The 24,773-nt window shown below is 32.8% G+C and overlaps 2 protein-coding genes across 5 annotated transcripts in view; one reads left to right on the top strand and one right to left on the bottom strand.

Moving 5' to 3' along the window:
• Positions 1–5,054: 5,054 nt before the first annotated feature.
• Positions 5,055–23,906, bottom strand: LOC134680708 (nucleolar complex protein 4 homolog). Its single transcript, XM_063539902.1, has 14 exons — positions 23,733–23,906; positions 21,559–21,664; positions 21,028–21,128; positions 18,318–18,422; positions 17,438–17,578; positions 14,065–14,170; positions 12,889–12,974; positions 12,454–12,565; positions 11,634–11,694; positions 11,116–11,226; positions 9,780–9,943; positions 7,363–7,445; positions 6,165–6,278; positions 5,055–5,209 (listed from the first exon to the last, which is right to left on the bottom strand). Exons 1-14 carry the CDS (start codon positions 23,853–23,855, stop codon positions 5,093–5,095), a joined length of 1,530 nt encoding a protein of 509 aa, XP_063395972.1. The 5' UTR covers positions 23,856–23,906; the 3' UTR covers positions 5,055–5,092.
• Positions 23,907–24,044: 138 nt separating this feature from the next.
• Positions 24,045–24,773, top strand: part of LOC134680707 (helicase domino-like) — a 67,304-nt gene continuing 66,575 nt past the window's right edge. For all 4 annotated transcript variants that reach the window (XM_063539898.1, XM_063539900.1, XM_063539899.1 and 1 more), the window contains exon 1: positions 24,045–24,177. The gene's annotated coding sequence lies outside the window, so the exon portion shown is untranslated. The remainder of the gene's footprint in view (positions 24,178–24,773) is intronic.

Genomic DNA, 24,773 nt, shown 5'->3' with positions numbered 1-24,773 from the left:
GCCAAAAAGGCAATGGATGTACAGCCATTTATATTATATCGTTTCAAATACCATTGCAGATGTTTTGTTTTTGTTAATTTCAGATACGTGTTATCAATTTTCCACTTGCAATAAAATTGAGAATGGAAATTGGGAATGTGTCAAAGAGACAACAACCCGACCAAATAAAAAAACAACAGCAGAAGGTCACCAACAGGTCTTCAATGTAGCGAGAAATTCCCGCACCCGGAGGCGTCCTTCAGCTGGCCCAAGTTCACCTCATCTAATGTAGACAGCATTTTAATACACACTATAGACAATCTTGTTGGTCCACAAACATTTAGTTTTAGGAAGAAAGTTTTGGATAAAAACACTGGTCATACTGCATATCTGTCCGTACATTTCGGAGTTGAAGTCACAAAACTTAAAATGATGTTAGGAAAAGGTTATAAGCCAAATATAAATTTAGATAAACATGTTTTTAAAATACTCCGACCAAACTAGTGAAGGTGAGCTCCAGCAAAATAGATCCTAAAATAGTCTTGTATAAATAGCGAATTTCAAAGGGGAGCCTTGTAAATTGTATAAACAGAAAACAGAATTGTTTTTTTTTATATATATCAAGACAAATCAAGATTTTATTCTGCTCCTCTGGAACCATACACATGGGCTCAATTACCGGATATTCATAATGTTTAAGGTTCATCTAAATGAATTAAGAATATGGCCATTTTTTACACACACATATCTATTAAGAGAACAGACAAACTGATGCATCTTGGAAAGTATTAAGGATTATGTACCCTTGTGTTGCTTCAATGCTAAATATATGGAAATTTTGTAGAAATCCACAGCCTCTATCCTTGTTCTATCATATTTGGCAATTTGATGACCGATAGATATAGGATTAATGCATGCAGTGCTAGCATTGATTTCCTTAAAAAAAAGTTTATTAATGTAGTTATTGGTTAGAACAAATAAAAATATGGACCAAATCAAGTACACCTTTTAGGGTGCGCTCGACTTTAGTTACTCTGCACGAGGTATTTTGAAATTTACAGGTTGGTTAGAACTTTTTGTAAAAAAAAACCCTAACACATCATAGAAAAGCAAGTGAGTAATCTATGTTTCAAATTTTATAACAAAAATCTCTTTATTAAAGGCAGTGGATTTTCTATAAAAATCTTGGTTTATTTGCAACAAAGTACTCTTTTTCTATTAAATGCTAGGCAACAGTAAATAATAATGCTTTGCATCAAGTTTTCCCCTAGTATATGTTTAAAATGGACTGTATCTAGTATTCATTATATCTGTAGTTTTGATACAATTGATGTTTGAAAAATTCGTTCAAAAATGGCTACAGTAAGGTACATAAACCTTAAAGCATGACAGGACCTTTAGATATGTAATAGTTATATAAAGTCTATGTTTGAGAAAAAAAAACTAACTTACCTGGGTTTTGAGTTGCATTTTTTTTAAATATGCAGAAGATAGCAAAATAAACAGACATACGAGTTTCATTTGATACGCTCCACTCAGTTTCACAGTTAAAATCACCTATTGTTTGCAGGTGTCTATTGTCTATATATAGTGTTCATTTAAATCAAAACTACTCACAACATCGATTATACTATTTACTATCATTTTCATATCAACCTTAACTACGCCAAATAGTTCTAAAGAACTAACCGAGCCTCTATTGCGACTAACTCAACAAAAAACAATGCATACAAATATGGATTTTTCTTTCAATTGACGGTTATCCTTTTAAATTTAGTCATTCTTTTAAATTACGGTCATCCTTAACAATTTACGGTCATCTTTTAACCAATTACGGTCAGCCTTGTTATGAATTGCTAATCATGTTACGGTCATCTCGATTACGATTTACGGTCATCCTAGCGAATTTTTCAAATCCAAATTCCCGTTTTATACACGTTCCTCGGTAGAGATTTGTGAATTCCGTGTGAATCTTTTATAAATTTACATCGTATCAAAGTATGCTTTGTAAAGAAAATGATGTAGAAACACCTTAGCAGACAATAAAAATACTGACCTAATTTTTCATCCGACATCTTGGGATGACCGTGAATGCAGTTACGGTCATCAGCTTTACCCCAGTGAACCTCTCTACAACGACATTTGTTTTACATGCACACATATAAAAATTGTGGTTTTTATCTAACGCAATCATAGGTTTGAACGTTGTTTTCAATTCAGACTTATTTTTAAAAGTCTTCAAACTTATGAACACATTTTTCAAACAAGATACCTAGAATTGGCCCTAAATGATGATTGGTGCCAAGTTTGGTTAAATTAGGTCAAGTAGTTTCAGAGAATATTTTTGTAAAGTTTATGACGACATACAACAATGGCAGCTAAGTTCTGAGAAAAAGTGAAAACCCAACACTACAATGCAGAGATAATTTCTTTCCCAAGAGCAGGGAAGACATATTACACAACTCAGGCCAATGCTGATTATACTGTACACGGACATATCACACAACAAAGGCCAATGCTGATTATACTGTACAAAGCCCTTCCTGAATTATTGTGCCAAATGGTTAATGGAACTAGTTTATCTGTTAATAATGTCCATACCTAAAACATGTCATTCAGTTGATCATGTTTTCAAAAAATAGTTTGTGTCCTGCCTGCAGTGACAGCATAAAAGGGTAACTATAATTGTACCTTTCCATCAGACAGGATTCACCAATCTCAATCTCAAAATATGAATCAGTGATGAAGGCGAAGTTTCCGTGGTCAAGTCACTTACAAAGACTGGTATGTTTCATCAAACATTTACCTTATTTTCATGGTTCATTGGTCAATGTCAAGTTTTTGTAGTTTTGCCGGTTTCTCAGATACTGTAAGCAACATAAAAGTTGTAAGGTTCATTCAGGATGTGACCTTAAGTCTTTTTCATGGTTCATTGGAGAAAATTAAGTTTAGTGGTTTGGTCAAATATCTGCTATAAGCAATATGTCAACTAATTGGACGTATGAAATGGTTGTAAGGTGTACATGGTATATAAATAACATCCGGTTGGTTATTAGACTGCAGGTTTTTTATTGTGTTCTGTCAGTACAAAATTTTGTTGTCTGGACCGTACTGTGGATTCAGTATTATTGTTGGATACCAATTTTCGGGTACATTCTGTATATACAACTCGTCTAAACATCAACCCAACAATGTTAGATCTGTAAATTTGCTTTAGCAAATTTTTTCAAATTTGTTCTTGTTATATATATATAGGGAAGAACAAAACAATTGCGAGTTATTCGTTGAACATTTAGTTTCGTGGTTCACCTTTACCCACAGAAATTGTCCATAGGATTGTTTGCAGATTTTTGCAAAACCAAGAAATCAAATATCCACGAAAATGTAAAATTTCTATAATCCACGAAAATTGGTACCCACAAAAATAAATGAATTCACAGTATGTTGTTTTTGGTTTGTACATATAAATTCATCATTATTTCTCAGATTTACAGAACCAACTAGACTTATCCGACATCATTGAGATAGGAGCCATCTCTGTGGGCCCCTCTATGAATGACATGTGGTAAAAAAATGTATCTTTATTATAAGATATGGGGTTGTCAACTGAAACCAAAGTTTTTGATCTAGGAAATTGTACAAACATATGACACACCTTCTGGTGTTGGTTGATATACATGTTTGTAGTTATTATGGCTTTCAAACGTTTTACATCTAAGCATAGTTTTGTGTGGACGTAGTGTGCGTCTGGCGTACAAAAATATTTTTTAACCTGTTACCTTTTGATGGCTATTATTCGTTTGTTTCTTTGTCTTATATTTTCTCCCATTTATCTGTCAATTTATTGTAACCCTGTTGTGTAACCCTGTCATTGTAATGTTATCATTAACATTGTCATTAAAGCAGGAAGTTTGGCATGCCACAAAACCAGGTTCAACCCACCATTTTTTCATAAAATCAGGGGGTAAAAAATTTTGTTACAGCTAACTAGCCCAGGACTTTTTGGCAGGTGGTTTTTACTAGCCCTATTTCAAGAACTGCTAGCCCATCAAAACCAACCTGCTAGCCCAAGTATCACTTACAAATCACTCAGGGTGTGTTGCATAAGACGCTGGGAATGTGTGTCATGTTTTGAAAGGGCATTTGTACATAGTCTCGGGCTTTTCATCCTCAACAACCGACCTTGCCCACGGGAATCTTTCATTCCATGTCGCTATGAACGTTCTTTTTCGCTTGTCCCGATCGTACTTTCTATTTTTTTTAGATGTATCAGCCTCATTAGAATCCCCTTCATTTGCCGATTTTTGCTTTGAACTTGAAGTTGATGAAGTTTCTGCGCTTGCCATAGTAAAATATGTTGATATATTTTGTTGCATTGACATAGTTTCGTGCTCCCTGCTTAACAGCTTAAACAGTTGTCCGACAAGAGTCTAGACGGATCAATACCTATCAATACATTAACCCCCCCCCCGGTACCGTTAATTGAAAAACTCGACAGAACCAATGAAAAATATCCCCGTTATAACATATAACGAGAAATCGATATTGAAAGTACAATAACTGCGATCAATACATGATACCGGGCCACCCGGAGTTATTTGTTCTATTTTTAAAACATGTTACTGTGCATGAGGTGAGGACCTGTACAAACCAGTTCAAATTCTTGGAATCCCGGATGACGTAATTGAATCTGATTGGCTAAGACAGAAAAGTGATGAAGGGATTTTCCACTTTCTATTTTAGACACGCCAAGAATTTTTTGTTACTAGTCCGTCGGGCATACTGGGTTATAAGTTTTGGTTGCCCGAGACGTAAGTGTCTAGTCCTGGGCGTCGGGCTAGTGGATTTTTTAACCCCTGAAAATGCCCTGCACCAAGTCAGGAAAATGGCCATTGTTACATTATACTGTAGTTTGTTTCTATGGGTGTTACATTTCGGTGTTGTGTTTCTGTTGTGTCATAGTTCTCTTATATTTGATACGTTTCCCTCAGTTTTAGTTTGTAACCAGGATTTGTTTTTTCTCTAGCGATTTATGAATTTTGAACAGTAGTATACTACTATTGCCTTTATTTACTAAATTAAAAGACTATTTTTGTTGTGTATTTTTATTGATTTAGTCCATTGTCCAGCATAATCCAATTTTATCATCATTTGTGATTAACAATCCTTTTGGAGGTATAAATGTCACTGGTGCTATCTTTATTTTCTTCCTCGTCTCTTTTTCAAACAACTGAAAAATAAAGAAAAAAAATTGTTCACTTTAACTGCTGATACTGGACTAATGTTTGCTGGTATAGAAATAACTTGGTCCTTTATGATCAAATCCAAATGTAATGAAAATACCAGTTCTGCAGACATTACAGAACAAGAATGTGTCCATGGTACACAGATGCCCAACTTGAACTATCATTTTCTATGTTCAGTTGACTGTTAAATTGGATGTCAAATCTCTAATTTGGCATTAAAATTTGAAATATCATATCATAGGTAACATGTGTACAAAGTTTAAAGTTGATGGACCCTAACTTACTCAAAAATTAACTTGACCAAAAACTTTAACATGAAGCAGGTCAGATGGACAAACAGTTGGCAGGATGGACATACATCTCACAATCATTTAGAGAATGAGTAACATCAAATAAATAAAATGCTTCGGTGAGTGCAGCCTGATACGATAGCAGAGGTTGACATCATAATCAACCCCCCCCCCCCCCCCCTTTTTAAGAGTTATTTCCTCCAAACTCAACCCAGCCTTCCTTTGTGGTATGGAACCTTGTAGTACAATTTTAGAGAGAACCATACACTAACACACAAGTTATTGTCTGGAAAAATGCTTCTTTTTGGCCCCTTATTGTAAACTGTTGGTACCATATCCTTCAAAATCAATCCTAACCTTCCCTTCGTAAAGGAGACCCATGTGGAACAATGTCAGAGAGATTCATACACTAACACACAAGTTATTGTCCAGAAACTACAAAAATGCTTGTTTTTGGGCACTAATTCCTAAACTTTTGGGACCATGTGTTTCCTTTTGTGGTATTGAACCTTCTTGTAAAATTTCAGAGATCCATTTACTTAAACTAAAGTTATTCTATGAAAGTAAAGACGACACCATAGCATTTTACGAACCTCCCAAATATTGGCGGCCATATAAAAACATGCCATGTTACTGTAGTTAAACCAACCTGATGATAATTGTTTTCCAGGAGATCTGATAAATCTATTTCTGATGTCAGTAATGGATGTTCTATCCTGTTAGCCATCTTACTTATATCAGGATTGTAATGAGTCTGGAGAGTCTTAAATTAGATATACAAATTATATATATTATATATAAATCTACAAATAAATAAGTAAACTACTTTGGAAACTTCATGGGTATGCTTTTATGACACAAGTGGGTATAACCCATTTCAATTGATAGTTTATACTGTGTTTTTCTATGTTTTGGTCTTACCCTATTATTTCAGTTAAGAGTGATGCTGCATTTTTTTTGCAACTGCCCTAAGTAATTAGTTGTTGTTTGTTGATGTGGTTCATAAGTGTCTCTTGTTTCTGTTTTTTTTTATAAAATTAGACCATTGTTTTTCCTGTCTGAATAGTTTTGCACATGCCATTTTTGGGGCCATTTATAGCTTGCTGTTTGGTGTGTGCCAATGTTCCAATTTGAAGACCGTACCTTGACCTATAATGATTTACTTTTACAAATTGTGACTTGAATTAGCCATTTCAGAATTTAAAGAATCATGGGTAATTTCATTGTTCGTACCACAGAATAAAAATAACGTCACGTCATTGGTTGAATTTCCATTGTTTATGACATTTTTAACCAATCACAACGTTTTGGTGTACATTTTTGAAAATATAACCCAGGATGCATTAGATTCTGAAACAGCGAATTGTCTCATTGGCATTCATACCACATCTTGATCATTTATACATGTACCTCAAAATGACTCAAGAACAAAAATGTGCAATAATTTATCATGATAAATGTTAAAATCAATAGATCCTTTTTTAATTGTTTCATCAAAGTTCCCCTTACATGTCACAGAAGCTCTATTTGGGTATCAAAAATAAATACTTCACTTTACATTTTAACTATGCAACAACCTAGATGACAACCATCCATAGCCCTGATTTTGAAGTGCCTTACCTGGTTCCTATGTATGTTTCATGGAACAGCTCTAAACTATTAGGTCTTAGTTTTAATAATACGAAGAGAGATACATTGAAGACCTGTTAGTGACCTTTTGCTGTTGTCTGCTTTATGGTCGAGTTGTTGTCTCTTTGGCACATTCCCCATTTCCATTGTCAATTTTATCCCAACAGGACTGAACTGACACCTACTGAACAATGACTAGTCATTAGAAGAAATTTTACCTTTAATTCCCACAGTGAACTTTCTAAAGCTTTACATTTAGATGGGTCTGGTTCATCCATTAGAAAGGGGTCAGCTGACAGGTCTATTAACAATAGACAAAGGTTAAAAATTATTCATACATTTCAATGTCATAATCTAATTTTTTTCAGAAAAATGTGGATTAGTTATTTTCCAAATTAAATGACTGTATATTCAGAAATTATTGCATGCATTTATTATTGCATTTTTGTCATTTAAGACTAATATGTGATTTTAATATTTGCGATTTTGAAAAAAATACTGTTTGATTCATACGAAAAATTTCAAAATGTGAGTTTAAATTATTGAGGTTTTAACCCTTTCGCATTTTTTGCAATAATAAAAACAAGGCAATAATTAAAACATAGCAACAATTTCTGATACACGGCCAAAATTAAAAAAAACATCGAAATTATTTTTTTCCTGAAAATAATCTGTTTTCATTTTTGGAAAGTGCTTGAAAGCAGAAGGATTGATAATCTAAATAAATACACTCAAATTGAGCACAAACTTGAAACAACTGATAAGTGGCCTGGACTGGACAAGTTAAACCATTCATGTGACCATGCTATGACAATTACACCCAGTTAAAAAAAAAAGAAAAAAGAAAGAGCCTGCCTTCCTGGTCTGTTTAAAAAGGGTAGACCCGGGAGGGGAAACAGACATTCTTTTAAATGTGGCCCAGTACTGTAAATCCATAAATTATTTCACCTTTTTAATGGATTTTGTTGATTCATAATTAACTATTTCATACCAATTTTCATTGATTTCCTGGGTTCCGAGTGAACCATGAGTTTCCATCTTTAACATATTAACAAATTTTCTACAGGCTTGTATAAAGACTTTGCAATACCATGAAATCAAATATCCACAAAATATAATATTTTCTCAATTCATGAAAATTGATACTAAACAAGAACTAGAGGCTCTAAAGAGCCTGTGTCGCTCACCTTGGTCTATGTGAATATTAAACAAAGGAAGCAGATGGTTTCATGACAAAATTGTGTGTTGGTGATGGTGATGTGTTTGTACATCTTACTTTACTGAACATTCTTGCTGCTTACAATTATCACTATCTATAATGAACTTGGCCAAGTAGTTTTTGTGGAAAATATTAGTAAAAATTTACATTTTGGTCATTTTGACTTATTTGTAAATCTTACTTTGCTGGACATTATTGCTGTTTACAGTTTATCTCTACCTATAATAATACTTAAGATAATAACCAAAAACAGCAAAATTTCCTTAAAATTACCAATTCAGGGGCAGCAACCCAACAACGGGTTCTCTGATTCATCTGAAAATTTCAGGGCAGCTAGATCTTGACCTGACTAACAATTTTAACCTGTCAGATTTGCTCTAAATGCTGTGGTTTTTAAGTTATAAGCAAAAAAATGCGTTTTACCTCATATGTTCTATTTTTAGCCATGGCGGCCATCTTGGTTGGTTTGGCAAGTCACGCCACACATTTTAAAAACTAGATACCCCAAAAATGATTGTGGCAAAGTTTGGATTAATTTGGCCCAGCTGTTTCAGGAGAAAATTTTGTAAAAGATCTATAAAATTACGGAAAATGGTTAAAAATTGAAATTAAAGGGCAATAACTCCTAAAGAGGTCAACTGACTATTTTGGTCATGTTGACTTATTTGTAAATCTTACTTTGCTGAACATTATTGCTGTTTACAGTTTATCTCTATCTATAATAATATTCAAGATAATAACCAAAAACAGCAAAAATTCCCTAAAATTCCCAATTCAGGGGCAGCAACCCAACAACAGCTTGTCCGATTCATCTGAAAATTTCAGGGCAGGTTGATTTTGACCTGATAAACAATTTAACCCCCATGTCAGATTTACTCTATATGCTTTGGTTTTTGAGTTATAAGCCAAAAACTGCATTTTACCCCTATGTTCTATTTTTAGCCTTGGCGGCCATCTTGGTTGGTTTGACGGGTCAAGCCACACATTTTTTAAACTAGATACCCCAATGATGATTGTGGCCAAGTTTGGATTAATTTGGCCCAGTAGTTTCAGAGGAGAAGATTTTTGTAAAAGTTAACGACGACGACGGACGCCAAGTGATGAGAAAAGCTCACTTGGCCCTTCGGGCCAGGTGAGCTAAAAATGAATCCACAGTATATTTTTCAAAAACTGCAATGATTAATTAATACAATAAGTCTGTTACAATTTATTTCATTTGTATTCTTAATTTGGAATAGTTTGAAAGTTTTTAAAAGTTGACATCAACCCATTTGGGAGCATAAGAAAATTTAATTTTCATTATATCACTTATCTCTCTGCACTGCAGTATTCTATCATTTGTTCTTTAAAAAAAAAAACATATATAATTCTATATTTCACAGGTATTTATTTATTTAATTAAAATATATTTTATACCTGTAGAACCCTCTGTTCTGTGTATCAATACATTACAATTAGGATGACGATTAATAAGGTTATATATAAACGGCACAGCTATAGAGAGGCCTGGTGCAGGGGCAGTCAGACATAATCTGGATAACTTTTTGGCGAATGCTGCTACTAAATAGGCTGGTAAATGACTGAAAATAATCAAATCAAATATATTCTGTTGTGTTATAACTATTAATACAAATATTTTTCACTTCTCTAAAAATGAGCTCTATGAATATTATATTCGCTGATCTAAGTAACTTAACCCTTTCAACACTACTGCTGCTGCATTTTTTTTGGGTGTTCATTCATTAAAACAGTATATTCCTTTTCAGACTGCTATATATTTTTTATTATAAGAGATACAGATAAAGTAAGTGCATGAAAAATGCTCAGGAGAACATGAACTGTAATATTGTGCATCTATTTTAGTAAAATTTTGATCATGCTACCTGCATTTTCAGGTTATTAACAGTTAAAAGATGTAAATTATTGTATTTGTTTTGAATTTTGGATAAAAACAACTTTTTATCTTTGTTTGTTTATTTTATTGTTTAATCTGCCTTATAGTAAAGGAGACACAAGTTGCTCGATTCCATAGCATATTGAACCATAAACAATGTATAATGTAAACGTGGTGCAAATAAATGGCTCCGTCCTCAGCTGCCACTATATGTAATGCTAAAATTGAAAGAAAAATATTGTAATGGTTGCTGCCTTATAGACCTCAGTTTTCTGATTGGCCCCTTGCTATATTTTGCATTTTAGTAAAAATTATCTTGAGGTAAAAATAATTAATCATACAACTGTTGTCATTATTCTTAATCTATATATTTCAAAATGAAGATGTGGGTAACACACCGATGAGACAGCAACCTTATCACGTAATGGAACCAGAAACAAACATCTCGAGTTCAATAGGGGTCTCATTGGAGGGTTCTAAAACCTTATCCCGCTTACTGTTTTGTCAGATTACCGTATCCGGGTTCTACTATGTATGTAAGCAAATTACTTTTTTGTAATTTCCCGTGTCCCGGTAGACTTCATTTCCCGTCTTCACTGCACAATAATTTGATTTTCACGTGTCACGCTTACAAAAAATCGGCAATCCCATGTCATGCTTATACCCCAACGAGACCCACTTCAACATACCACCAAAACAGTAATAAGGTTTCTGCACCGCAAGTCAACTTCTAAATTCCATAGTCTCCATTATAGGATAGAATTTTTGACAACAATGATAATTTAAATGTTTAATTACCTGGAGGTAAGAAAAAGATCTGCCAAGAAAAAGAATCAAGCTTTTTAAATGTATAATTACCTGGAGGTAAGAAAAAGATCTGCCAAGAAGAAGAATCGAGCTCTGTATTTAGCATGGAAAACCCCAGGTTCAAACAAGGCATACAGTTTAGTAAAGAATTCGGGATAGTCTCTGAAATTAAAAGTTTTGCAATCAGATTATATAATTAGTATGCAAGTAATAACATAATTAAAACCTATATTAAATACTATTTAAATTTAAATAATGGTTAAACAAGACTTATACAAGAACACTCCCAGAAATAATGAAGTGTGGCAAAATATGACAAGCTGTAGGAATATCTAATTCTTTTTTTTTTACTTCCCAACATCCATGACATCAGGTATATTTGGTGTTAAGAGAAAAAAATACATTATGATTCTTTTTTTTAAAATCATTTTCCTTTATTCAAAACATACATATCTTTAGTCTTTAACCAAGGAAATAATTTCCTTTTGCTTAAAGTGGAAATTTAAAAGTAAGGTTATTTCTAGACTATAATAGTTATATATATTATGGAGAAAATCAGTCATACTTACAGATTAAATTTATGTACTAAAATAAATAATCCATTTAAAGCTAGAAGACTTATAGCACCACCTGAAAAAAATAAAATAAAATTAGAACTGTTTCATTAAAACATACATGGTCTGTATATGGCAACTTTTACAGGTTAAAATTATTGTCAAAATTTGTTTATTATCGTATTTTCTTATACCAGAGCATGGATTAAAATGTTAAGATAAACAAGGAATCAGAAATCATGTGTGCTCCTTAAAATATTTGCAAATAAATGCTAACAATGACTAATGAGAAGAAACAAGGTAGAAAAAATGTAAATGTTTACATGTCACGAGAAAACATTCTGTTAATATCTAGATTGTGCAGGATTTATACTGTGCATTATACAGTAAAACCTGGCTAAACCAAATCCTGCTTAAACCGAAAACCTGTATAAACCAAACATTTTCTAAAGCACCGTCATATCAAATTGTATGCGTTGTGAACCTGATAATTGTTCATGGGAGTGGTCTGTTTTTATGTCCCATATATTTGGTAAATTCTATTATAGTTTTTGAATCTTTTTTTTTTAGACTGATTCAAAGTCCGACAGAGTCAATTTCTATAATTACAGTAATTAATAACATATCAATAAATTATGGCAGAAGTAGATCAACTCTCAAAATCCATTCATTCTTTATATATCTCATCTTATAATCATCACGTTCATAATTGGGAAAATCCCTGTCATCTTTTTCTATATTCTATTTTGATTAATATTTTATGTACATGCAGATTTTTTTTAGTAGCACCCTTTTCTTTTTAGATTCCTTCCTACATAATCATCTGTCTACTAACCTACATTGTACGACTCTGTTAGAAAGTCTGATAACAACAGTGGGTTGGTCATATAAGGCATCACTTTATCATGTAGTATTACTAACACACTTCTGTATAAACTTGACGTCAACTGGAATATAAAATTAATAAAACATGTATTGTGTAGAAGATAAGATATAATTGTCTCATCCGATTTCAATCATGGGCATTTCAGGGCATACAATAAGTTTCAGGGTTGTAATGACAATGGTAAAGTAAAATATTAGCTCAGTAATAAAGAAAAAATATTTCAAACCTGGAGAAATTGGAATTATGGAAATCTATCATTGTTGGACGTTGACCTATACACTACAATCTTTTTTACAATTGCAAATTGAAGGTTTGTTTCTGTGAATTCAAATTATGAACAACTGAAATATATTAAATAAGTTTTGTTTGTGTGAAGTCTCTTACTTTGAACTGTAGAAACTGTACCCAGGCACTTGAAAACAACTTTTTTTGTTCTTTTAAACTGCTGACTTTAAATACTGACAAATCATCTAAAAATAAAAGATACATGTTATGTAACCAAAACAATCTTTTATCATATATTGAGAAGATGAAATCCAATACTTTTTTGAAGATGGTGAAAGGGGCAGTAAACCAAATTTGAGCTCTTGAACTTAACAATGACTGTCCAAATTTTACAACATGTACAAAAGGATGATCAAATGAAGCTTGCAAATATAATCAATCTTGGTCTATAACATCAGTTAGCATGGTTATCATTGATGTGTTTATATAGCATTGCATAGCATTAAAAAAGTATATAAATCAGCTGAGAACCAGCTTATGTATTACAATGTTTAAACCTTAACTTGAATATCATGAAAATAGAACACTGTTTTTTTCATCAATCACACACAATTTTAAATAATTAGTTTCATTACATTTGACTAAGTTGATTACACACGATTTGAAATTACTAGTTTCATTACATTCGACTTAGTTGATTACACACGATTTGAAATTACTAGTTTCATTACATTATAGACTTTTCAATGATCACACATGATTTGAAATTAACAGTTTCATAAGTCTTTTTCAACAATCATACATGGTAAGAAATTACAAGTGATTTATTAAATGTTTTCAAGCCGTTTTTTCCCGAATTCTTGTGGTAATTGGTTTATCTAAAGTGTTCCCAGTACCTCCCTGTCTAGACTTCCACTGATATTGTTGGCTTTTTTCAAAACTACTTGTACCCTTTTTTATTGGGAAAATATTGGTCTTTTTTTTATCAAATTGGATAATTTATAATTAACCATGAGTTTAACTGGAACTTCAATTTGCAGACCTCTTTCAAGAGGTAAATTCTCATGTGAAATATGACCCCTTAGTGTTAGTGATGATACAAAAATAGACCTTCAAATATGCACATATAGTCATTTAAAAATGTTTAAATGAGTGTTTTTCAGTTTGTATTCATGTGCAAAAGACTGTACTGTGGGAAAAAAGTTGTCTTTTTGGGAATACTTTAAATCCATTTTTTTTTTAAATTGGGATACTTCTCCAGGAAAAAAGCCTTTATTCTCCAGTAATTTAAGGCAAACAATATCACTGTAGTCTTCAACTTCATTTATGTATTACCTGGTGTTTTACATAAACAGTTTGACAGCACTTCATTCCCAGCCAATGGAAATGATATCTGTTCTAACATGGCGTAGATATTATTCAAATATTCATCACTGTATTTCTGAGGGAAAAAAAATGTAACTTTCTGTATTGTTTTAAGTGATTCATATTTTTATATATATTTTGAAACAAGTGAAACTGCAAGATAATGCTCCATGATTATATACTCGCCGCAAGTGGATAATTTTAATAGTGTAAAAATATGCAAGTTTTTGGTAAACAGGAAGTTGATGAATGGTGAAACTGAAAACTCAGTACACAGCTTTGCTGAATTATATAAACACTGCAACCTAATTTCAGAAATCCTTGGTATGTAGTTCCCGAGAAAGATATGACGAAGAATATTCATGGGATGGATGGATGACGGACGGACTTACAGACAGGTATTCTCCCAATTTTTTAAAGCAGGGTATAACCAGATGCTCTGCAGGGCGTAGCTTTATACGACCGCAGAGGTTGAACCCTGAAAGGTTGGGGCAAGTATGGACACAACATTCAAGCTGGATTCAGCTCTAAATTTGGATTGTGATTAAATAGTTGACACAGCATAGGTTTCTGACACAGAATGAATGTGTTCTAATGAACTTAAAATTTTTGTTTTCTCTTAGAGCAATTCACTATGCTGTTGAATATTACTCCTCCCAAAAAAATGTTTGAAGAAATTTTCTTTTTATTTATGAAATTTCAAATGAGAAAATTGAACCCAATTTTTTTAATCACATCCCCCTTTCCCTTATTCCAAAACTAATCTCAATTAAAATTTCTAATGGAGTTTGCGACAATAACTACTCATTTAAATACAGCATAAAATATTAAGATGTAAAAAACTGCTTGTTATCACTGATTGGTAAAGATTATTTTAATTTATCAGTTGGTAGTGAATATACATTGTATATTGTATATATAACAAAGATTTAAGTTGATTCTGGACAAAGAAAGATAACTCCAAATAAAAAAATTCTTACAATTAGATATTTCTTGCTTACTATTCTGGACAAAGAAAGACAACTCTAATTAAAAACAAAATTGCTATTTCACAATATTTTGCAATAAGATATTTCTTGCCATTGTGCAATACTGTGCAATTGAAAAGACTTGCTATTGCACAAAACTTAATATAATAATTTTAGATCCTGATTTGGACCAACTTGAAAACTGGGCCCATAATCAAAAATCTAAGTACATGTTTGGATTCAGCATATCAAAGAACCCCAAGATTTCAATTTTTGTTAAAATCAAACTAAGTTTAATTTTGGACCCTTTAGTCTTTAATGTAGACCAATTTGAAAACAAGACCAAAAATGAGGAATCTACATACACAGTTAGATTTGGCATATCAAAGAACCCCATTTATTCAATTTTTTCTGAAATCAAACAAAGTTTAATTTTGGACCCCGATTTGGACCAACTTGAAAACTGGGCCGATAATCAAGAATCTAAGTACATTTTTAGATTCAGCATATCAAAGAACCCAAACGATTAATTTTTTGTCAAAATCAAACGAAGTTTAATTTTGGACCCTTTGGACCTTAATGTAGACCAATTTGAAAAAGGGACAAAAGTTAATAATCTACATACACAGTTAGATTCGGCATATCAAAGAACCCCAATTATTCAATTTTGATGAAATCAAACAAAGTTTAATTTTGGACCCTTTGGGCCCCTTATTCCTAAACTGTTGGGACCAAAACTCCCAAAATCATTACCAACCTTCCTTTTATGGTCATAAACCTTGTGTTTAAATTTCATAGATTTCTATTTACTTATACTAAAGTTATGGTGCGAAAACCAAGAAAAATGCTTATTTGGGTCCCTTTTTGGCCCCTAATTCCTAAACTGTTGTGACCTAAACTCCCAAAATGAATACCAACCTTCCTTTTGTGGTCATAAATATTGTGTTTAAATTTCATTATTTTCTATTTACTTAAACTAAAGTAATTGTGCGAAAACCAAGAATAATGCTTATTTGGGCCCTTTTGTGGCCCCTAATCCCTACACTATTGAAACCAAAACTCCCAAAATCAATCCCAACCTTTCTTTTGTGGTCATAAACCTTGTGTCAAAATTTCATAGATTTCTATTAACTTAAACTAAAGTAATAGTGCGAAAACCAAGAAAATGCTTATTTGGGCCCTTTTTGGCCCCTAATTCCTAAAATATTGGGACCAAAACCCCCAAAATCAATACCAACCTTCCTTTTGTGGTCATAAACCTTGTGATAAAATTTTATAGATTTATATTCACTTTCACTAAAGTTAGAGTGCGAAAACTAAAAGTATTCGGACGACGACGACGACGCCAACGTGATAGCAGGTCCAAGGACACAGTTATCGTCCTTTGGTTTTCGTTGTCTACGAATATAGTCCCTAGTGTAAACAGTGTATAACTTGCATGTCTTATTTGATACACTTTCCCAATTTATTTCTTGATATTAAATGCATGAAATATCAAGTAGGGGGATGTAATAACATGTAAAAAAAAATTGGGTGCTGAATCTTTATGTTAAGAAGTAAATTGGTCCAGTTCTAAAAGGTCAAATTTTAGCACGTCTGAAGCTGTCAAACTGAATTTTACACCCCCTTAACACAGAATTGTCAATATTTTGAGTTAGAGCTGGTAGAAGTTTCTATAATTTTGATATTATTTGTCTCACTGGTAGTACACTACACTGTAAAAATCTTTTTGAGAAAGAGCAGGTGCGATTTTTTTAATTTGAATTTATTGTCTAAAAGAAATGCACTACGAAATAACTGTGTTCTCGGGCCAGCAATATACGACGAAAATTTTTTCAAAATTTGCGGTCGTATAAAAAGGTATTCTGTGCATTTCTTTTTGAACCTACAGAAATGTACTTAGCGCAAAATTTGCAGAATGTAAAGTTTTTAAGAACTATTTTTTTTTCTCAGATCGATAAACATTTTAGGATTCTAATCAGCAACTCATTTAAAGTTGTGCATGTATTGTCTGTTCTTGAATACTAAAATCTTACATTTATATAAATAAGGAAATGAGGTGCCACAGTTTAACAACTAAAATGTATTTATCACGGTCCAAACCTGTAAGTGTGTTTCAAAAAATTGTCTATTAATTACAGTGTCTTTTCAAATTAGCCAGTGTGTAGTGATCTTTATACAATACAAATTTATTCTTATGCCTACACTTTCATTGGCGGATCCAGGGGGGGGGGGGGTTCTGGGGGTTGGAATTTGAATGGGGACATATAGTTGAAACATTTCAGCTCAATTGCTTTTCTCGCTTTCCCTGTAACAAGCTCAAGCGAGAAAATTAATCTCTTTGAGATAACCATCTACTGATAATCTATAATTACCTGTTGTTTCTTTTCTTTAATGTCTTTAATGAGGAACTTTAGAACATGAAACCTAACATCATCATAATCTAAATACTCCTGGAATCTTGTTATCAGATCTTTGTGGCTGTAATCTATAGAGATCAGTCCTCTCATTATTTCCTATGGAAGAGATGGAAATAGTTCCTATTAAATCAATTTCTATCAGTAGTCCAGACTTACAGTAATTATTCAATATGAGTTCAAAGTCCCTTCTGAGATCATTTACTTTAAATTCAGAAATTATTGCTTGCTTTTATAATTGATTTTTTTTCATTTTACACTAAAATGCTTTATTTTTTTGCGATATCAGTATAAGAAAATGTGATTGCTAAATCGTCATACAATTTACCTTGAATATCAGTATAGGAAAATGTGATTGCTAAATCGTCATACCATTTACCTTGAATATCAGTATAGGAAAATGTGATTGCTAAATCGTCATACCATTTACCTTGAATATCAGTATAGGAAAATGTGATTGCTAAATCGTCATACAATTTACCTTGAATATCAGTATAGGAAAATGTGATTGCTAAATCGTCATACAATTTACCTTGAATATCAGTATAGGAAAATTTGATTGCTAAATCGTCATACAATTTACCTTGAATATCAGTATAGGAAAATGTGATTGCTAAATCGTCATACAATTTACCTTGAACATCAGTATAGGAAAATGTGATTGCTAAATCGTCATACAATTTACCTTGAATATCAGTATAGGAAAATGTGATTGCTAAATCGTCATACAATTTACCTTGAATATCAGTATAGGAAAATTTGATTGCTAAATCGTCATACAATTTACCTTGAATATCAGTATAGGAAAATTTGATTGCTAAATCGTCATACAATTTACCTGAAATCTCTGTATAGGAAAATTTGACTGTTTTGCTGTAATGACTGTAATGGGGTTATGACCTTCTGCTGTTACCAACTTCATCAATGTACTTAATGAAAGCTCCTAAAACAGATAAAACAATTATCAGTACACAGCTATATCCTAACCTTTTACATAGAATAATACTTTAATCATTAAGAAAAGTGCCCTTTAAGTCTATAATCTGACAGTTCTGAAGTAGTCATTTGCTTATTCTTTGATTTTAAGAGAGTATTCAGTGTTCCAGCCAGGATTTCAAAAGGGCAGGGTGCCAATCCTGAAAAAGGGCATTTAATGCGTGATATGATAATATGAAAAGGGCATGTTTTAATACAAGATATAAATCAAACATTGTGTTTATTCCTTGAATCACAGGTTATTCAAGAACAACATCATTAGTCCGTATAGAACTATATTTTTCTACTTTTTAGGCTGAAAAACTTGTCAAGCAGCTTGTCACACAAGATTTTAGATCATTGCTTGGCAGAGTTGAGCTTTATATGCAGTATGTTTTGAAAGGTGATCTGTTTCATTCTGTTTCTATGGTCTGGCATTTTTTATCAGTTTCACCTTTCTACCCCTGCTGTGCTTAATGACAATACAGCACAAAACAGCTGTGCTCAGTAAATGCACAATGTTATGATATTTAGCAACAGTGAAAAATTGTATCAAAAATAAGGAATACAGAAAAAGATGACCAAGACACCCTACCAAAACTGATACTAAGACCCTCTTTAACTATTCCCATAAGGCCAAAAAAAAAAATAGGTGTGTTTCCTGTTGCATGCCCCAAAAAATTCGGGTCGGTAGGTAGGTATTTTTTTTTTTTTTTTTTTTTTTTACTGGCCTGCTTCGGTTGTTTTTTGTGTATTTTTATAATCAGTTTGTTATTCTTTCAGGTTATTTTCATCAGTTCATTGTATAAAGTATACAAGATATGAATAGTCCATGTTCAAAAGTTGCAGAAGACTTGGCCAGGACTTCCAGATATACAATTTTCAAACTTTTCAGAACTGATACGCCATCTGTACGGTCTGTCTCAGCAAAGACCTGTTTTATAATCAGTTTCTTTCAGACAATTTAGTTCACAGAACTGATGCCAGCTTTTCTACAAATACCAAATACTAATAACATGATAGAGGGATGGGTGAAAATCTTTGAAATTTTGATTATATACTAGTTGTTTAAAAGAAAATCAATTACAAATTGAGTTTTGGGGCTATGGTTGAGCAAATATCAGATATTAATATTAAATTTAATCCTAAATTGAACGTTTGGCTTCCCTCTTGTATTAGAAAAGACTGTCAGAAGTAAATGCCAAAACATTGTAAACTTGTTATACTGTCAATTTTATTCCTATAAAATTCTGAACAAATTATAAACATCGAAACAACCGAAACATTCAAATAATGTGAGGCAAATATTGCATTTTGTAGAATGCAAATAGTCATTGAATGACACTTTGACTGATGGCCATAGCAGAAGCCATGCCGTTGTTTGACTTCAATCTGTATCACACAAATGCTTAATACTGTATTAAAATTTTATTTGAAATCAAACGTTTAAAAGATGCCATTCAAAGGCTATACTAAACAAAAACCGTTTCCGGAAAAAAACGAAAAAAATCCGTTTTTTTTTTTTTTTTCCGGGAAAAAAAAGTTAGGGTCGGCGCCAAAAAATTAGGGTCGGTCGGGCGACCGGAAACACACCTATTTTTTTTTTTGGCCTAACTCAATATACCGAAACATATATATTCTTAAGCAAGACGTATGTAGACATATTTTAGAATATATGTAAATGGGTAACTCAATGCTAGGAAAATATCAGATTGAGTTATCTTTCTTTATTCGGGTGTGCTCCTTCTTTGGAGGATTATAAACAGTACGCAAATATGGTGTAAATAGGATCACAATATGGCTGCCGATTTAGTTATTTTCCTATCAAAAATGAGGGAAGTCAATGACAAATACGTCTGCATTTTTTGTTTATTTCACGGAAAACAAGTAAAACAATGTCTTCAACGAGTTTATTATGGTTTTCAACTTTCTGTCATTACATTTCCTCCATGAAACTACAGTAAACATTGCAAATTGTGCCCAAGTTGTTGTATGCACATTTCTGCAAAGATAATTGCCGACTTTGAATGAACTAATGTTGATGATCATTAATGACACATCCGATAAACGGATTACCTATAACAACAGATTATGACACCAGTTGTAACCGTTGATTAGCTTGGGGTCATAAACAAAGCCATAATCTTCTCCCCAGGTAAAATTTAGTAATTAGCGTATCATATCCATACGAACAATTAAATATACAATCGATCTTCAAAAAGGGCAATAATTTGACTTTATAACATCGAGTATATTTTTCTTTGAGCACATATGCACTAAAATTCAAGGTTTATCATGGTGGAAGTCATGTCTCTTATAGGAAAAGCCTATTTGTTGACATATCAGTGTCTTTAATATAAAATAAGTTGTGATAACAAGTGAGACATATCTCCACTTTAGAGAACCATACTACACAAAAGTTCAAAAATATAGGTCACTGTAAAGCCTTGAACAACGAGCTTAACCCATACTGCATAGAAAGCTTTAAATTTGTTTCTATTTGTTTTGTCAGGTGCTGTCTCTTTGATTCAAACTAATCAAACCACACTTATTGTTATACAAAATGTACTTACTTTAACTGCAGCATGTTTACACTGTAATAATTCTACAAGTCTTTCATAAACATCACTATATCTCTCGTTCAACCAGATCTTATATTTCCCTTCCTTAGTCTCTGGAATAACAAGCTTTAATGAATTAATAATGAGATCCTGTAAAATACTTCTAAGTATGGATAACCTGTCATTTGACAGAATTACCAAGGCGGTATACATATACATCTTACATAACAAACTGTTGTGATGAATCGCACAGATCCACAACACTACACGAGGAGCTGTCGGCAACATCACATTATTAATGTAGGTGAAATATTTAAGTCCTTAGTAGGATGCTTCATACTAAAAACTATTTTTTCACCAGATAGATTTTGCTTAAGTACTTTAAAAAAAATTCCCCTCACAAAAAAGCATTGATCTTGTGAGAGGTTTAATACATATAGAATAACCATATACATTGTCTTGAAATATCAATGTTATTTGTACAAGGCTTAGAAACAGGTAGAAATTGAGGCTGTGCTGAGTATATTAATGAAGTTGTCATACCATCATCTACTTCGGGTGATGTGTAGAGTTCTCCATTTCCAATAAACTGTATAAAGATCTTGTGGAAAGCTTTAACACATGCTGTTAGAACACTTTTATCTTCTGTCTGAAATGAACAATAAACTGTATAAAGATCTTATAGAAATCTTTAACTCATGCTGTTAGAACACTTTGATTATCTGTCTGAAATTCAAGATAAGAAATAGGTATATTTTTATGACTTGTACAAGAAAAAATATGAATGTCTAAGGGACATAACTGTAGCAAATAAAATGATGTATGTTGCAGTACTAAAATCTGTGCTGAAATGTTTTTTTCTTGACATGCTTTAGCTTGCAACTTAAGTGAAATGTTGTTTGCCTTTTTTTTTGGTTGTTGTTTAAATTTTCAAAATTATTTTACCTTTATACATGTTATAGGTGATTGTGGTGTTCAGTTTTTATATGACATATTGTTGAACATAACATTGTTTCTTTTATATGCATGTTTGCACAATTATCATGATTATATTTCGTATGCATATTTATATTTGATTTATTAAACACCACCTTTGAATGCCAGCACAGACTTCAGTTTTATATAGCCACTCTGAAAGTACAGTACAAATTAAGCAAATAAAACCAAGCCGGACATGACATGTTTATAATAAGATGGTGATCAAAAATTCTGCTAATATCATATGCTTTTGTGTAGGTGTAGTAGTTAATCTATGCCTGTATTTATAATTTTTATCAATATTTATGTGGAACAAATAATGAATTATATATAAATATAGTTATTGGATACATTGACACCACAATAGAGGGGGGTAGGAGGGGTTATGATCCTGAAATCCCCGCTTAAAAACACGAAATCCTGAAATCCCGGACTTTAAAACACGAAATCCCAAATTTCGAAAAAAAAAAGGATTTCTGGATTCAAAAAGGGTCAATCTCAAAAACCTGAGTTTAAAAACTCCCCATCCCGGAGTCCTGATAAAGGTCCTATCCCCTTCTCACAATACATGAATACATCTAATTGCTATTTGTCCCCCATTACACAATATCACACACGTTCCCCTAAAATTTTGACGTCATAAAACAAAATATCTGACGCCACAATGGAAAAGTGATTGTAATAGGAGTCAAAAGTTCAAACTGCCTGGTCAGTCGGCATAAGCGATAAAGTGTATACTCGGATATATGTCGGATAAAAGCTCTACAGAGCTTATGTTGTATTGGTGGGACTTGTTTCTAGCAAACGGCTTACGCTGTTGGCAAACCGGCATGACACTTGTTTGTAAAAATATTCAGCACTGTGCATGCCCGGCTCACGTCGCTCGAGCCGGTTTGATTTCACCGGATAAGCGGCGATAAACATGGCTGACTGTTGTTAGAACGGAATTTGTGCATTTAAAACTATTGTTAATCATCACGAAATAGCAAAAAGAAATGCACTAAAAACGGCATAAAATCTAACTAAACAAACTAACATTTGCACTTATATACTGTACTAGAATTGCCGAGGTTTCAGGGAAGATAAGTATTTGTTCATAATTGAGCTTTCTTCAATAAAATATTTCGTACTAATAGTAACTAATTGTAGTCAGCCTTTATAAATAAATTATTTCTTGTTATTCTTATTGTCATATTTATCCTGTTGTTAATTGTTAATAATTTATCAACGTATAAATGCTTTCTCGCTCTTGAGAACATTTTGGTTAAAGTTGTGAACGTTTAATAAAAATATCACAAATTATTCAGTCTGTGAAAGATATAGTTTCAATGTTCCTTCTTCATCGTCTGCAAACGCAGCCATGTTAGATTTGCCGGTATATAAGCCATTCCACTTGTTTCTCGCACGAATAAGCACACCATTTACATGACCTGCTTACTAGAAACAAGTGCGCCCATTGCCCATTGTGTACCGACTTTAATTAATATAATCTTTTATGCTTTAGACTTATGCTACTCCGTCAATAGATTTATATTGCAAGAACAAATCAAGGTACTTAAATACCATTCTCTGGTGGCGAATTATCCAGATCTATAATTTAACTTGGTGTCGAATTGACTATCATAGGTACCGATTTGACCAGGTGCCGAATTTTGATAAGAAATATTCCTTTGAAAATCAAACAGGGTTTTCTTGAAATTTACTCTCTTTTACACGTCCTGTACATCAAAGTCCATTACCTGAGCTAAGTTTATTATATCTAGAATATTGTTTGCAAATTTTGGGCTGTCGCAACATAATATTGCTTTTTCTTTTATGTTTTTCAACAGAACCACATTTTTCACGCGTGTTTCGTCGGCCATCGTTGTTTTCCTTCTAATTACACTTTCGGATGTAATCGGGTTTTTTCTTTGGCTGCTACTAAAATAAATCATGTGATAGGGAAAATGACGTCACACGCATGCGCTCCCTCTTCCTTATCAAACATTCTCGTTAAACTTGCACAATGGCCGGATAGATTCGACACAAATTGGAAATTTAGCATCGAAAAAATATGCTTATCCAATATGAGGCTTTCTAACTATTGTGTCAAAATGTGTAGATAAATCGCTGATAAGGTTGGATTGAGGGTTTTTGACCTGAGATGGGAGGACATTTGTCTAGAAAACAGTAACTCAAAAATAGGTAAGCTTCTCAGAAAATGGAGGCATACGCCATGATTCATGGGAAGGTAACTGCTGGAAACCGCATGCGCGCCATATTCTCTGCCGGGAATGCCAATATGTACGAAATTGCCTTCGAAAGAAAATGATTTATTAAAGCTTAACGAGATTGACAACTATTTTCAGATTATAAAATAATTAATATAGACAAAGAATATCAAACAACGCGACAGTTGCTCAAGCGGCTAGATAAATCCAAATGGGGCACCTCCACCGGGCTCGAGCTTGCCATGCAACCCAAAGCTATTATTAAAGACCGGTATGCAACATTCGAACAAAGATCTTAACTAAAGATACACGTACATGTTCCTCTGTTTACTTTGGAAACACAACTATTCGGTTATTTGTCGAACCTTAATGTCAAATTCCCCAATTGTCTCCTCTTTTCCACAAAACAGTTTCCACACATATCAAGAGTCAAAATGGAAAATATAAACTTAAAAAATGTTTCAAAATGACGCAATTGGTAATGTTTGGTGCATGAGGAGAAAATTTCACTTTCTTTTCGGAAAAAAATCAGTTGACTGGGATTTGATGAATCACAATAAAAAAAAATTC

Source organism: Mytilus trossulus, chromosome 8 (genome assembly GCF_036588685.1).
Source record: "Mytilus trossulus isolate FHL-02 chromosome 8, PNRI_Mtr1.1.1.hap1, whole genome shotgun sequence".
NCBI classification, from domain to species: Eukaryota; Metazoa; Mollusca; class Bivalvia; order Mytilida; family Mytilidae; genus Mytilus; species Mytilus trossulus.
The sequence above is the reverse complement of the archived record's forward strand: the minus strand, read 5'-3'. Positions and strand labels throughout refer to the sequence as shown.

Bases quoted from the DNA above. Each gene is read 5' to 3' on its own strand.
- LOC134680708 (XM_063539902.1), bottom strand. From the start codon at position 23,855: ATGGCCGACGAAACACGCGTGAAAAATGTGGTTCTGTTGAAAAACATA. The intron at 21,665-23,732 runs GTAATGGACTTT...TGTTCATTTCAG, and splicing joins ATATAATAAACTTAGCTCAG to ACAGAAGATAAAAGTGTTCT. The intron at 14,171-17,437 runs GTAATTATAGAT...TTTTTCCCTCAG, and splicing joins TTAAAGAAAAGAAACAACAG to AAATACAGTGATGAATATTT.